General features: G+C 38.5%; 1 protein-coding gene across 4 annotated transcripts in view; it reads right to left on the bottom strand.

Moving 5' to 3' along the window:
- nelfcd (negative elongation factor complex member C/D) overlaps positions 1 to 17,022 on the bottom strand; it is a 159,327-nt gene that overhangs the window by 72,397 nt on the left and 69,908 nt on the right. For all 4 annotated transcript variants that reach the window (XM_060919066.1, XM_060919064.1, XM_060919063.1 and 1 more), the window contains exons 4-7: positions 12,734 to 12,843; positions 12,459 to 12,566; positions 10,362 to 10,514; positions 909 to 1,039 (exon numbers count right to left, since the gene is read on the bottom strand). In XM_060919066.1, the coding sequence (XP_060775049.1) occupies positions 909 to 1,039; positions 10,362 to 10,514; positions 12,459 to 12,566; positions 12,734 to 12,843 (502 nt within the window). The remainder of the gene's footprint in view (positions 1 to 908; positions 1,040 to 10,361; positions 10,515 to 12,458; positions 12,567 to 12,733; positions 12,844 to 17,022) is intronic.

Below are 17,022 nucleotides of genomic sequence, written 5' to 3'. Positions count from 1 at the left end.
TTGTCTGGGGCGGCAAGGTGGTGTAGTGGTTAACACCGTCACCTCACAGCAAGAAGGTTCTGGCTTTGAGCCCAGCAGCCGATGGGGGCCTTTCTGTGTGGAGTTTGCATGTTCTCCCCGTGTCTGCATGGGTTTCCTCCGGGTGCTCCGGTTTCCCCCACAGTTCAAATACATGTGGTGGCCTTGGGCTGAAGCGCCCTTGAGCAAGGTACCTAACCCCCAACTGCTCCCTGGGCACTGTAGCATAGCTGCCCACTGGGTATGTGTGTGCGCTCATTGCTTACTTGCGTGTGCATGCGTGTGTTCACTGCTTCAGATGGGTTAAACACAGAGGATGAATTTTAGTGTGCTTGAGTATGCATGTGACAAAATAAAGGCTGCTTCTTCTTCTTCTGAGATATAGGCCAAAACATAAAAGCAAGTGCTATAGTACCAGCATTAGGCTGACTGGGTGCCTCTCATTTGCCAGCACAGGGGAACAGAGTACTAACTGTTGACCATGTTTCACATCTGTATGACCTATGGTTTGATCTTCATGACACCATTCATTGAAGGATAAGAATCATCATCCCAACAAAAACAATAGGGTTCCTACATGCTTGGACCCCTAACAACAACAATCATTTATTAAGTGAATTTCTTATTATTTTTTTGATATTTCATGATTAGTAACCTAACCTCCTATTATAATGTTAAAGGTGTAGTGGAAACATATTTAGGCATCATGTGTTAACATTTCTTCAAATCATACGGCATTTAAAATTTGAAGAAAGGGTTATTCATTTTTTTTCCTTAAGGTGTATTCTTTAAAGAGTGAGAGTCTTGCCCAAGTATGTATGTATGTATGTAAATAAAACACACGCGCGCGCACACACACACACACACACACACACACACTCTTACTGCACCTCTGAAGGGCAAACTTTTGCACTTCCTGCCCAATGCGACGCACAACCGATCCACCCTGCTCCTCTTGTGCCAGAATGGACATCATGGCCTGAGCAAAAAGGTATGTATGCTCACCGTGACACACCATCTTCTGTTCAACAGACACAGTACATATGCAATTAATGTAGTACCTTTGACAAAAAGTAGAAAATGGTACAGAGACAACCATCAGGCAACCCAGAAATTTTTAAATAAAAGAAAAGACATTTGGACCAATTAAGGGCTTGCTCTTATTTTACATCCTATAGATACATAAGTAGAACACGTTACTCTGGTGTCAACTGTGCATTTTAACAGCCAGAATTTGTTTCCTAAAATGCAACGGTGCTGTTGAGTGTCACAATTGAAAAAGTGTTTAACACCACATTTTTTTTTTTTTTACCACATGCTATGGAAAGTGATACCTTTTCAGAAGACGATTGTGGTTAGGAGGGATAACTCATCTGAGGAGCTCTGCCTTACACTCATCTCAGTAACTATCACATCAGTGAAGTTGGCTTGCTAACTAAGAAGTTAAACAGGCTTAGTTTGCTAGTTAGTTACTTACCATGCCTAAGTTATCTTCCTTTAACAAACCTATGTGACACATTTAAACCTACAGTACAAAAATAAAACAGCTATCACTATGCTAAAGAGCTAGGTCACGTTCTTAATCAAATCAAGTTTATTTGTACAGCGCTTTTAACAATAAACATTGTCGCAAAGCAGCTTTACAGAAAGAGTTGCCTATACTGGACACAAGTAGTTATGTAAAACTTATTGTGTATAAATTAGTTATGTAAAACTTATTAAAGTATGGCTTTACTTGGTCATATTGACTATTTATTAGACACACACACACACACACGTTTTACAAGCATATTAACAGCCACCAAGTATATTTGGCCACCCATTGTTGCACTAAAAGGAACAGCGTTGTGCTGGAATGATTGGCCAAATAGCTGATCACATGAATGGAGAGTTTTCATATGGTAGACAATCTTATTCAGTGTGCCTGTTACATGTTCTTGTTAATATTATCATGACAACATGGAGCATGTGAATCCAGTCAACACATTCAGCTTTGCTATAGCACTTTTTTCCCCCCTAGACTATTTAACAGATCATTAAAAGAACATTAATGGTCCACGTACATCTGGTCATTTTATTTGTGTGTCAGTATCAGAAATTAATAGGCCATTTTTGTTTTGATTATCAGAAAATCACAGATACAAAATTTAAAAGCAAGTTGTGTTTCACATCTTTGCAAGTCAAAAAATAAATTTAAAAAACAGTAAACGAAATAAAAAGAAGAGAGTCAATTTTTCTGAAACCCATGGGTCCATGTACCTTATATTCATTGGATTTCCGATCCTGGCACAAAATTCAGAAAACAGATTTCAAGACCTGATTTTGTAAATGGATTACTGGAAACTTATTGAAGTGTTCTTTACAGAACTATGGCTCATATTTCTATATTTTAATTTTCAACTAACATTTTCTCCATTTTTAATTTCGTAATCCAAACATAAAACAAAAACAGAAAAAAGTTAAACAAATGGAAGACGCACAAAAACAGGTGGTTAAAATCAAACAATACCCAAAAAATAAAAACTCCTTTATACTGATCGCTAATATCCATACAAAATGTTAGTGTTCACTTGTTCATATTTGTACCTGTATACAGGTTGTTTTTCTTTTACAATAAAATGCCCCTTGGTGCTGCCATCTTACTTTCACTGAGGTTCAAATATCGCGCTCAGATGTCAGATTGTGATGTCATATACCTACCACATGACTTACACAGGCTGAGATCTAGTAGATATATAGCACTTTGAAATTGTTGTAAACAACCATAAAGATGCCCAAGTGTTGAGCATTTGGCTGTAAAAATAAGCCTGACCACTGAAACAGTGAAAACACACACACACACACACACACTCTCTCTCTCTTTGGAAGTCTCCAGTTATTTTTTCCCCCTTCAAAAAAACAAAAACATTTTTCATTATTTTTGTGTCAAGTCTTTCTTTGTTTTTATTCACTGAGAAAAGTTATCCTTTTAGACAGCAAGAATTGTGTTGCTAGTATCTCATCTCATCTCATTATCTCTAGCCGCTTTATCCTTCTACAGGGTCGCAGGCAAGCTGGAGCCTATCCCAGCTGACTACGGGCGAAAGGCGGGGTACACCCTGGACAAGTCGCCAGGTCATCACAGGGCTGACACATAGACACAGACAACCATTCACACTCACATTCACACCTACGGTCAATTTAGAGTCACCAGTTAACCTAACCTGCATGTCTTTGGACTGTGGGGGAAACCGGAGCACCCGGAGGAAACCCATGCGGACACGGGGAGAACATGCAAACTCCACACAGAAAGGCCCTCGCCAGCCCCGGGGCTCGAACCCAGGACCTTCTTGCTGTGAGGCGACAGCGCTAACCACTACACCACCGTGCCGCCCTGTTGCTAGTATATTGTTTACTATATTTTTATTGTTTACTAGTATATTGTTTACTATATATACACTAGTAAACAATGGAATTGTTTACTAGTATCTATATCAGTACTGTGTATGTATGCGTTATTAACAGAGTTAGATTTCGCCAAAGTCTGTTGAGTCGCGTATTTTGTCTTACCACTAACTAACTAACATGGTTGCAGAAAATTTCTGATTAGATTTTTAGAATTAGAACCCTTTGTCACATACACCAATCAGCTATCACATCACGAACACGTGACGTGAATAAAACTGATTACCTCATTGCAATGGAACCTGTCAAGGGGTGGGATACAGTGGTGCTTGAAAGTTTGTGAATCCTTTAGAATTTTCTATATTTCTGCATAAATATGACCTAAAACATCATCAGATTTTCACACAAGTCCTAAAAGTAGATAAAGACAACCCAGTTAAACAAATGAGACAAAAATATTATACCTGGTCATTTATTTATTGAGGAAAATGATCCAATATTACATATCTGTGAGTGGCAAAAGTATGTGAACCTCTAGGATTAGCAGTTAATTTGAAGCTGAAATTAGAGTCAGGTGTTTTCAGTCAATTGGATCACAATCAGGTGTGAGTGGGCACCCTGTTTTATTTAAAGAACAGGGATCTATCAAAGTCTGATCTTCACAACACATGTTTGTGGAAGTGCATCATAGCACGAACAAAGGAGATTTTTTTGAGGACCTCCGAAAAAGCATTGCTGATGCTCATCAGGCTGGAAAAGGTTACAAAACCATCTCTAAAGTGTCTGGACTCCACCAATCCACAGTCAGACAGATTGTGTACAAATGGAGGAAATTCAAGACCATTCACAATTTCATTAGTGGGGAAACCTGGGCCTGTTTAGTTGAACACAAAGCTGATATACTCGTAGGACTTGAAGAAAGACACACACGAAGATCTTCAACAGCTCTGAGTCACTCTCCTTTTTTAGTTTTTATAGCAGTCATGCTTGAAAAGCCCAGCTCGCATAGATAGGTTGTGGAAAATCACCTTTTTTATTTTCTTCTGACCTCTACTCATACTAGGGCCTTCATCTGGGTCAGAATTTTCTCCAGGGCCCAGTTTGGATTGTGTACTTTTTCTTTTCAAATATTTATCTATCCAGGGATGAGAGTGGGTGGTCATCAAAAAAGCAGAAAACAAGATAAAGGTATGCAAGGACGCCAAAGGCACCCGAAGCCAACGGGGGTGGGGGTGGGGGGGGGGGGGTCTGGGAGGGATTCCCCCCCCAGGAAAATTTTGAAAAATAAGGCCTTACAAACCACTTTTCCTGCAATCTGAGCTGTAGTAGATAAAAAAATCTGTTGTCTTTTTTATATATTTACATGACAATATGTTTCAAATCAATAGGAGTATTGTTTGTATTCAAAATAAAATCACATTCTACATTCATGATAAACAAAAATGACAAGCTAAATTCACATTAAACTTAAGGTCTATTAATTATCAAAATGTTCATATATTAAATAAAATTTCTAAGGGTGACTGACCTTTTCTCCCTATGTCCTCATTAGTTGCATATGATTTCTTCAAAAAGTCTTTTGAAATATTTAAGTTTTCAAAACTGTTAGCATTAATTCAGATTTACTGACTATCATATACATGTTCAATGTATTAAATCAAATGAATGCTAAGTTTATGGGATAATGTCTATGTACACTTTATACAATTATTTATAGTTCACAGTCACTTCTCATTTGATCATTTCGACTTCTTCTTTAGCTTTTTGGCCAAAGACAAAAGCTTGTCAGTCCTCTCTTTTGTAAGAACTGTTATGATTGGCTATCATGCTCTCGCCATCGATGTTTTGGCCAATTACATTGTAGATAACACGTATTCTACCACGAGACTTAGCAAGACTAAAGATGGCGAAAATGTAAATGTGTAACATCGTCGTAGGAATGAATTACGCTTGAGTATCATGAAGGAACATACCCCAACCCCCCTCAATAAATGAAAAAAAAATCTCAACGGATTTGGCATAATATAAGAAGGTCGATTTTTACTCAGAAAAAACTCTGCGGAAAACTCTCATCCCTGCTATCGCTATCACCGCTGTCACACCCGAAGCATTACTAATTCTATTGTTTGAATGGCAACAGGTAGATACACAGGTTAATTAGCTACCTGCTGCCATCTATTGGAAGAGTATTTAATTGTTCTGCCGGTCACTATACATCGCTGGAATAGACGAACGAAGACAAATTATTTGTAGTAAATAAATAATTTTCAAAACAATTAAGTGAAATTGGATAATGTGCCATGGTACACCTGATGATCTCTCATGGCACACTAATGTGCCACGGCACAGTGGTTGGGAGTCACTGTTCTAAGCAACTGAAGGCCTCTCTCACATTGGCTAATGTTAATGTTCATGAGTCCACCATCAGGAGAACACTGAACAACAATGGTGTGCATGGCAGGGTTGCAAGGAGAAAGCCACTGCTCTCCAAAAAGAACATTGCTGCTCATCTGCAGTTTGTTCAAGATCACATGGACAAGCCAGAAGGCTATTGGAATGGGATTGTTGACAGATTAGACCAAAAGAGAACGTTTTGGTTTAAATGAGAAGCCTTATGTTTGGAGAAAGGAAAACACTGCATTCCAGCATCAGAACCTTATCCCATTCGTGAAACATGGTGGTGGTAGTATCATGGTTTGAGCCTGTTTTGCTGCATCTGGGCCAGGACGGCTTGCCATCATTGATGGAACAATGAATTCTGAATTATACCAGCGAATTCCAAAGGAAAACGTCAGGACATCCGTCCATGAACTGAATCTCAAGAGAAGGTGGGTCATGCAGCAAGCCAACGACCCTAAGCACACAAGTTGTTCTACCAAAGAATGGTTAAAGAAGAATAATGTTTTGGAATGGCCAAGTCAAAGTCCTGACCTTAATCCAATCAAAATGTTGTGGAAGGACCTGAAGCAAGCAGTTCATTTGAGGAAACCCACAAACATCCCAGAGTTGAAACTGTTCTGTATGGAGGAATGGGCTAAAATTCCTCCAAGCCGGTGTGCAGGACTGATCAACAGCTACCAGAAATGTTTAGTTGCAGTTATTGCTGCACAAGGGGGTCACACCAGATACTGAAAGCAAAGGTTCACATACTTTTGCCACAGATATGTAAATATTGGATCATTTTCCTCAATAAATAAATGACCAAGTATAATATTTTTGTCTCATTTGTTTAACTGGGTTCTCTTTATCTACTTTTAGGACTTGTGTGAAAATCTGATAATGTTTTAGGTCATATTTATGCAGAAATATAGAAAATTCTAAAGGGTTCACAAACTTTCAAGCACTACTGTATATTAGCCAGCAAGAGAACATTCAGTTCTCAAAGTTGTGCTGGAAGCAGGAAAAATGGGCAAGCGTAAAGACCTGAGCAACTTTGACAAGACCCAAATTGTGATGGCTAGATGACTGGGTCTGAGCATCTCCAAAATAACACATCTTGTAGGGTGCTCCCGGTATGCAGTGGTTAGTACCTACCAAAAATTGTCCAAGGAAGGACAACCAGTGAACCGGCAAGAGGGTCATGGGTGGCCAAGGCTCACTGATTTGCATGGGGCACAAAAGCTAGCCCATATGGTCCAATCCCACAGAAGAGGTACTGTAGCAAAAACTGCTGAAAAAGTAAATGCTGGCTAATACAGAACATGGTCAGCATTAACTTTTTCAGCAATTTGTGCTACAGTAGCTCTTCTGTGGGATTGAGTCTTAATTTTATATATTGGAATAATGGATATTGGATTTTTACATTTGAGGAGTTATGTTAAATACTGAAAAAGGAAAAACTATTTCGCAAAATTCTATTCTGGTAATGAAACGGCCACTTTATCTTTTTTTTTCCAATTTTTGATTTAAGAATCAGAAAGCCAACGAACACCCCCATGGTTGTCGCTGCTAGATCATATGTATGATTCATTGAGCAGGGAGAGCAGATCAGATTCCAACACAATCCGAAAATGACCAACCATTTTTCTGCAAGGCAGCCCTTTCTGCCGACTGCCACAACAAGTATATTTCAGACTTGTGGAAATCACAGAGTCCCCTCTGAAAGTATTGGAATGGCAATGCAAATTCATTTTTTTGACTATACACTGAAAACATTTCTTTGAGATCAAAAGATAAATACGAGATGATGGATGAGACATTCAACTTTCATTTCCTGATTGTTTACGCAGGGCTTTTCAAAGTGTGGGGCGCGCCCCCCCTGGGGGGCGCCAGAGTTCTTCAGGGGGGGGCGCAACGTGAGAGACAAAATGGATCGATTTTTAGTACCTAAAGCTACAGTGAGTGAGGAGATAAAGTCTGGGGCAAGCAAAAAAACAGAGCCTCCAGGATGTTGAGATTTGCAACTTCAGCGCAAATTCAACCAATCCCGGCGAATTCAGGGCGGTGTTGCAATTATATCCAATCACCGCAACTTTCCCGCAAATTTGACCAATCATTGGCGTCGTCTTGAGGTGACGTCGACAAACTACCTTCGGCCTTACTTCCGTGTGTTCAAGAGAAGCAGCATGCGCGTTATGTTTACAGTGAAGCACTGTGTGCACTTTATTTTTTTTTACTTAATACAAGAAATTAATGGATGCCAACATTTTTGCCAAAATGGTATTTTATTTTCCATTGTTTAGGCAGCTTCAGCATCATACTGTGATATTCTGTTCAATTTCTTTTTCTTCTATGAAGCCTTCTATTTTATTAGTTTATAATTATTGTTTAATTTAGTCTTCAGGAGAGACTGACTGTACACAGTACTAGTATTAATAGTTTTTTTTTCTTATATGAAAGCTGAGGCATTTATATTATATTTGAAGGTAACTTCATGTTGTGCTGTGAGGTTCTCTGCACTTTAACTTTTGAACCAACAGGTGCATTTGGATAAGTAAAGCCTATTTTTCTGCATTTTTGTAGTCCTGGTAATCTTTTATATTGGTAAAGTTGTTTATAGGACCATTTCTCAGTGTCTTTGTTTTTTTAATCAATAGTTTTTTAGTAATAACTTAATATTTAACATATCATTCAATTTTAATCACAAAAAGAGAAAATTGCAACAATTTCTCGCAACTTTCACTTCCTCCCACAATGTAATCGCAACAAAAACCTAAAAAACACCGCAACTTTCATTGCAATTTTTTTTGGAAAACCCCCCGCAACATCAGACATTTTAGCCCGCAACAATCACAAAAAAGGCCCGCGAAATCCTGGGGGACTGGAAAAAGAAGGAAGTATGACCACGATTATTTAAAGTTTGGAATTTTCATGGACTGGATCTGAAGATGCTCCACTGCCACAGTGTGTTGTCTGCCAAGAGGTGCTAGCTAACGATGCTATGAGATGTTTAAAATGTGTAAAACAAGATGTTTTAAAAAGCACAGATGTTTAAAATGTGAAAAAGAAAAAAATAATGTGTACAACAACCATTTTTAAAAATACGAATGGAACATTAAGTATAGCAACAACAAAAATTGTAAGGGGGGGCGCGGTTGTTTATTTGCTCTCCGAGGGGGGGGCTGACTCTCCCACACTTTGAAAACCCCTGGTTTAATGCATCTATATGAAACTGTACAACATGACATTTTGTTTGAACCTACACATTTTTCAAGTGATCAAAGATATTGGAAAATGTGCTTGACAGATGTTTCTCCTTGTCCAGGTTTGCACTTTTAGACTGATTGTTTAGAATTTAAAGAATTAACTGCTCTGAATGTCTGCTCTTGGTTTGAGCCCTGGATTTCTCCTGTGAAGACTGCATTTGCTGTTGAAAAGGATAAACCAACATGAAGAAAATAAGACAATAACAAGTAAGCCATTTTGAAACTTACAAAAAAGGGGAAAATCAAATCAGAGAAAATGCATAAGCATTGGACACAGCCAATACAAAATAAATTTAATGTCCTAAAAAAGCGAGAAACCACTGCTGTACTAAAAAAAAAAAGATTATCAAATCAGTCAGGCAAGAAAAACAACAGTTGATGAAATACTATAATAGCTGTGAAAAGAAAAGCCCCAAAACAGTCACTGACATCACCAACATCCTCCAAAGTGCAGGGGTGAAGGAATCACAATCCACCATTCAAAAAAGACTTTGTAAACAGAAATATATAGGGACCATATCACAAGATGAATCACTCATCAGCAGCAAGAATCAAAAGGCCAGACTGGACACTGCAAAGAAACACCGAGATGAGCCACAAAAGTTCTGGAACTAAGATTAACTTCTACTAAAGTAATGGAAAGGCCAAAGTGTGGAGAAAGAAAGAACATATGAGCTCATCAAACAAGGACAGTGGAGATAGTGTCATGGCTTGGGCTTTCATGGCAGATTCTGGAACAGGCTCACTAATCTTTATCAATCATGTAACTCATGATGGTAGGAGCAGAATGAATTTGTACATCTACAGAAACATTCTATCTGCCAATTTACAGAGAAAAATATCCAATCTAATTGAACTTCATTAGAAATAAGGAACATCATTGTCCACCAAGACAACAACCCAAAACACGCTGCCAGTGCAACAAAGGACTTTAGAGAAAAAGTGAAAAGTTTTAGACTGACCAAATCAAATCACTATACCTACCCAACTGAGATTGCATTTCATCTCCTAAAGAGACTGAAGGGAGAAACCCTTAAAATAAAATGAAAGAAGCCTGGAAAAGCATCACAGAAGCAAACACAAGAGTTTGGTGATGTCGCAGACCCAATATTTAGTAATGTTTATGCTGAGACTGTTCCAATACTTTTGCTCACCTAAATTTGGGTGCACTGAAGCAATTGCCTTGATAAATGAAATAAAGTGCCATTTCATACAGACCAACAGCAACAAAATGTATTCTGCTATCTAGCGTAGTCATGGTTTTAAAGAAGTGGTACTTTAACAGTTGCACATAATGCTTTTTTGGAGACTTACAGCAAACTCGGGTAGGTTTTTCTCTAAGTTTTGTTCTCCCCCATCAAGTAGTGTGGACAGTGAGGTACGCAATACTCGGGAGAAAACTTCCAGTTGCTGACAGGCTGTAGACACACTCGTGATCTCCCCTTGGTATCCTGCATCCGAGATCAGCTGACCATCAGCAGGGGCAATGAACATACAAAGCAGAAAGAACAAAAATCACTTATGATAATGGTAACTTTGTTAAATCATAAACTAAATAACTCAGTCGGAGGTAGACAGTAACGAAGTACATTTACTTGAGTTACAGTAGTCATAAGTTGCAAAAAAAAATACTCAAATAAAGTACAGATACTCAGTGTACTTAAGTACACTGAGTATCTGTACTTTATTTGAGTATTTTTTTTTGCAACTTATGACTACTGTAACTTCACTACATTTGAAAGACAAATATCGTACTTTTTACTCCACTACATTTCTATCAAGGTCCTCGTTACTATGAAGCAGCTTTGAAAGTGGATGTTTTTTCTTTTCTTTAACATGATTGTTTTTTTCTCAGGTGACACTGAGACAGCCCATCAGTAATCACTAGGGTCATGTCACATCCATAGACTGTATAAAATCAAAGTCAATGATTCCTCCGCAGCATTATTTGAACACGATCAGTTGGTGGCAGAATAGAAGGAAGCAGTTCTTTTGAGGAATGCACACACCCATGGCCATATCTAGAACCCATGTTTCAGTTTTCTGAAAGGAATAAAGATTCGCTTCATTTTAAATGTTTGCTTTGTTTGCCTAAAACGGAGCACATCATGGCCTATAAAAACTTGCCGTCCAACCTGCAGAAGCATATTGAGGTACGTAAACGTTTTATTCCAAGAGAAAGCTTGCAATGAAGCTGTCTGTGCTTTTAGAGCTAGCGATAACATTGCAATAGCTATGCAATCTGGTTAGTCAAATGACTTTCTGTGGATTTGCCCGCCAAGTTGCCATAGCCTTGCCCATGGCTAACGTTAACACGTAGCTAGTTAACTTGGACACCATTAGTTAGCATGTAAAAATGGAGTGACACTAACATGAATAACATTAACTTATCTGAAGTCCTTTCAGAAATGTTTTAGCATAATCTTGCCAAAGAAACAATGTAAAAATCTCTCTTTTCTAGTAACATTAGCTACCCAATATGATTTCAAGTTTGAAAAGAGTTTGCTAGCATGTCAGGTGGAGCCTTAGCTCGCTTAACGTTAAACCACCATGATTCCACAAGTAGATTCATATGTGCATGAATGTATACACTTACACGTGAACGCACACACGCACGCACACAAGACCTGTGAGATAGACAGTATTGTACTAGTCAGTCGCAACAAATTTTTGGAATTTTTTGTTTTGATGTCAGATGATGGGCTTGCATTTTTTTGGTCTTGCTTAAAGCAGTGTTGCTGTTGGGCAGTTATTAAGCTAGAGGTGTGGACCTGGGTTTTCAGCAGGTTGGATTGTCATTTTTATTTTCTGAGCAAGCTGCATTTACAGCTTTCTTCCTGAAAATTACACTGTCTTCTTGATTAATATATACATACATGTATGCACACGCTACCAGAGCTGTGTCAGAACACTACCATGTTGCTTTGTCGGGGTGGGGAGGAGTGTTACAATTATAAATAAATAAATGGACAAAATGGCTCTTTTTCAGTTCAGTTGTGTTTCATTTTGTAACATTCTACCAGGCGTTTATTTTACAGGTTCTGCAAGCTAGTCAGTAAATCCAGTCGGTTGCTTCAGAGGCATTAGGTTTTGTAAGCATTGTGGCAAGAATACAACAATGCATTGACAGAAAATGTACTTTTAATACTTAAGTATTTTTAAAAGCAACTATTTCAGTACTTTAACTTAACTAAAAATTTGACTGTACAACTTTCACTTGTATTGGAGTAACATTTGACCAGTGGGATCTGTACTTTGACTTAAGTAATGAAGTTGGGTACTTTGTCCACCTCTGCTCTTAATCATAGAGTTGAAAGAACACCTACTTTTACAAATAACTTTTATATAATCCTTATATGGGGAAACTGACTCCACTCTACACAAATTTTCACAAAAAGAGTTCTGTGTTACCTTGACTGTGAAGTTGAGCATCAGGCAGTCTGGATGAGCTTCAGCTAGTTTGTAAAAGAGATCTCTCCATGTAGTGTGAGCAATCATCTGCTCTAGCCATCCTGGTGTCTGGAAGAAACAGCAGGTTACACACATTGAAAATCTAAATCTAGAATGATTATATATAAAAAGATTGGTATTCAAATTAAATGTTACAATTGGAAGCTGTCTGATACTTGGCAACATTTAATCATGAGGATATAACATCATATAGAAAATTTAAAGCAAGACTTTACTTCTCCCTCTACTGTGAAAATAGAGTCAGCTTTTTGTGGGTCAAAATGTTTGATGAGGAGGCTCTTCAGATGGTTCTCTACTCGTTCCTGCACCTGAGCTGGCTCCACACCTAGATATACATGTAGGGGGAAAAGGTACTTTATACAGGAAGCACTGGACATGCAAGGTGCATACCATCAATATAGGTGCTTCACTGTAAATCTAAGTAATCAGACTCATGAAATCAGTTTCATAGAATATCCCATTATTAAGTTTAGAATTTTATTAATAGTTAAAATGAGAAACTATGTCAAAATGATTAAAACCTAAATTTTAATTCAGAACAATAATCATCAGTGACTTGGATTCTGAAGGCTTAGTTCTGAATAGACTGGCTTCTTACGATATCAAAAGTAATAACCACAACAAGACAAGATGTTCAATAATACAGCATTTACTGAAAATAGAAAAGAATAAAACACCAACTAGAGATGCATTTCCATGAGAAAATGTGAATGTGATTGCAACTGCAGCATCAGATGACTGTTGCATACCATAACCCGTGCAATTAGCAGCATTTGGCCATTGTACAGTGGGCTACTGGTACCAGCACAGAGCAGGCATGGGAATTAAAATCAGTGCACAGGCAATTATAAACTAAACTATATTAAAACAAATGATAAAAGAACATCACTACATTACCATACTGATTGTCACACATCAGTGCAGCATCTCTTAAAGCAAAAACAGCCCACCTCACACACAAAAAATAAACTACGTTTGCCAATCACAGCAAGTGCCCTGCACAAATTGGCGGGATTCCCTGACACACGTGTGTATCCAGGTCACTAACAAAATTAGTTGAGTAGTTTTGCTACTTTTTGTTTTCATACTTATAAGCTTGGTACTAAAATACTTCCAGTATCTTGCTTTCTTACAAATCACAATAATACAACAGAAGAGAAAGTCCATAACCATTTTGGAATTGCTTGAGGAAAAGTTGCAACGAAATGGTGTTGTTACCACTTTTTATCCTTTGAAATTGCAATGCAAAAATTATCAATGCCTGCAAATTAATTAAGCTGACTCAAGTTTAACTTTCAAGTCTTGTGAAGAAATTGGATTATTTAGGATTTTTTTTATTATTCTCTTCAGGTTGATTTTGCTCCCTTGCAAATATTTTCCTCAGACACTCATTGGGAGCTCTGCTTTTAGGCATTGCCTCAATATACTAGTGCATCTCAAACAATTACAATATCATGAAAATGTTCATCCATCCATTATCCGTAAGTGCTTATCCTGTGCAGGGTCGCGGGCAAGCTAGAGCCTATCCCAGCTGACTATGGGCAAGAGGCAGGATACACCCTGGATAAGTTGCCAGATCATCGCAGGGCTGACAAACCACCATTTACACTCACATTCACACCTACGGTCAATTTAGAGCCACCAATTAGCCAAACCTGCACGTCTTTGGACTGTGGGGAAACCGGAGCACCTGGAGGAAACCCACAGGGAGAACATGCAAACTCCATACATGCTAATTAACTGCACTAGGACTTGTAAATTGGAGATGAGGACTCAGATTTTTCTTTATTTTTACAGCCCGTCAGCCACTGGGCTTGAACCCAGAACCTTCTTGATGTGAGGTGATAGTGCTAACCACTACACCACCGTGCCGCCCTGAAACTGTTCATTTTTTGCATAATTTAATTCAAAAAGGTAAACTTTCATATATTCTATATTCATTACATGTAATATGAAATATTTCTAGCCTTTTTTCTTTTAATTTTGATGATTATGACTTATACCTCCTGAAAATCAGAAATCCAGTACCGCAAATTAGAGTATTTATTAAGATCAATGAAAAAATAGGTACCCTATGGGTACATGTGGCTACTGCTTATATTAATTTGTTTTCTGATACCATGTCCATACAGTAAATATAGCATATATATATTTACTCTATGAGGCAGTAGCCACAAAAATGAACAATTAAAATAATAATAATAATAATAATAATAATAATAATAAATAAATAAATAAATAAATAAATAATCGCAGAAGTAAAATACCAAGTATCTGTACTTTATATTATTCTACTCTTACAGTTTTCAAAACTGAAACCTCCGAACTGAGGCTGACATACACATGCTGCTGCTATGACCGAAACTCTTATTTCCTGGAAAAGGCTAGAGCTCAGTGTTTTTTTTTTGTTGTTGTTTTAATCATCTTTATTGAAAATAACAGCAACAAAATACAAAATACGGTTATTAATACACACAAACAACAAACCAAGAGCTGGGGGGGGGGGGGGGGGGGTTTCAAATAAAGACATTAAATAATGAACACAAATGAAAAGTTTTAGCAGCTTTCTTGTTTTTAAGAGTCAGAGATTATTGATATACTGTTCAGTTTCCTTTCTGAAGGCTACAGTGGTGCTTGAAAGTTTGTGAATCCTTTAGAATTTTCTAGATTTCTGCATAAATATGACCTAAAACATTATCAGATTTTCACACAAAGTCCTAAAAGTAGACAAAGAGAACCCAGTTAAACAAATGAGACAAAAACACTATACTTGGTCATTTATTTATTTATTGAGGAAAATGATCCAATATTATATATCTGTGAGTGGTGAAAGTATGTGAACCTTTGCTTTCAGCATCTGGTGTGACCCCCTTGTGCAGCAATAACTGCAACTAAACATTTCTGGTAGCTGTTGAGTCCTGCACACCCGCTTGGAGGAATTTTAGCCCATTCCTCCACACAGAACAGCTTCAACTCTGGGATGTTGGTGGGTTTCCTCACATGAACTGCTCGCTTCAGGTCCTTCCACAATATTTCGATTGGATTAAGGTCAGGACTTTGACTTGGCCATTCCAAAACATTAACTTTATTCTTCTTTAACCATTCTTTGGTAGAACAACTTGTGTGCTTAGGGTCACTGGCTTGCTGCATGACCCACCTTCTCTTGAGATTCAGTTCATGGACAGATGTCCTGACATTTTCCTTTAGAATTCACTGGTATAATTCAGAATTCATTGTTCCATCAATGATGGCAAGCCGTCCTGGCCCAGATGCAGCAAAACAGGCCCAAACCATGATACTACCACCACCATGTTTCACAGATGGGATAAGGTTCTTATGCTGGAATGCAGTGTTTTCCTTTCTCCAAACATAACTCCAAACATTTAAACCAAAAAGTTCTCTTTTGGTCTCATCTGTCCACAAAACATTTTTCCAATAGCCTTCTGGCTTGTCCACATGATCTTTAGCAAACTTTATTAACATTGCTGATCTCCAAAAAGAGCAACAATGTTCTTTTTGGAGAGCAGTGGCTTTCTCCTTGCAACCCTACCATGCACACTATTGTTGTTCAGTGATGGTGGACTCATGAACATTAGCCAATGTGAGAGAAGCCTTCAGTTGCTTAGAAGTTACCCTAGGGTCCTTTGTGACCTCGCCGACTATGACACGCATGATCTCTTGGAGCGATCTTTGTTGGTCGACCACTCCTGGAGAGGGTAACAATGGTCTTGAATTTCCTCCATTTGCACACAATCTGTCTGACTGTGGATTGGTGGAGTCCAAACTCTTCAGAGATGGTTTTGTAACCTTTTTCAGCCTGATGAGCATCAACAACGCTTTTTCTGAGGTCCTCAGAAATCTCCTTTGTTGGTGCCATGATACACTTCCACAAACATGTGTTGTGAAGATCAGACTTTGATAGATCCCTGTTCTTTAAATAAAACAGGGTGCCCACTCACACCTGATTGCCATCCCATTGATTGAAAACACCTGACTCTAATGGCCCTTTTCCACTACCCTTTTTCAGCTCACTTCAGCTCGCTTCAGCTCACTTCAGCCCGACACGGCTCGCGTTTCGACTACCAAAGAACAGCACGACTCGGCTCGCTTCAGCCCTGCTTAGCCCCTAAAACTCGCACCGTTTTGGAGTGGGGCTGAAGCGAGCCAAAGCGAGCCGAGTGAGGCTGGGGGCGTGAGGAGACACTCCCCTGTGCACTGATTGGTGAGGAGGAGTCAAATCAAATCAAATCAAGTTTATTTGTACAGCGCTTTTAACAATAAACATTGTCGCAAAGCAGCTTTACAGAATTTAAACAACTTAAAACATGAGCTAATTTTATCCCTAATCTATCCCCAATGAGCAAGCCTGTGGCGACGGTGGCAAGGAAAAACTCCCTCAGACGACATGAGGAAGAAACCTCGAGAGGAACCAGACTCAAAAGGGAACCCATCCTCATTTGGGCAACAACAGACAGCCTGACTATAATATTAACAGTTTTAACAG

The sequence above is a fragment of the Neoarius graeffei genome, chromosome 4 (genome assembly GCF_027579695.1).
Source record: "Neoarius graeffei isolate fNeoGra1 chromosome 4, fNeoGra1.pri, whole genome shotgun sequence".
Classification (NCBI taxonomy): domain Eukaryota; kingdom Metazoa; phylum Chordata; class Actinopteri; order Siluriformes; family Ariidae; genus Neoarius; species Neoarius graeffei.
The sequence above is the reverse complement of the archived record's forward strand: the minus strand, read 5'-3'. Positions and strand labels throughout refer to the sequence as shown.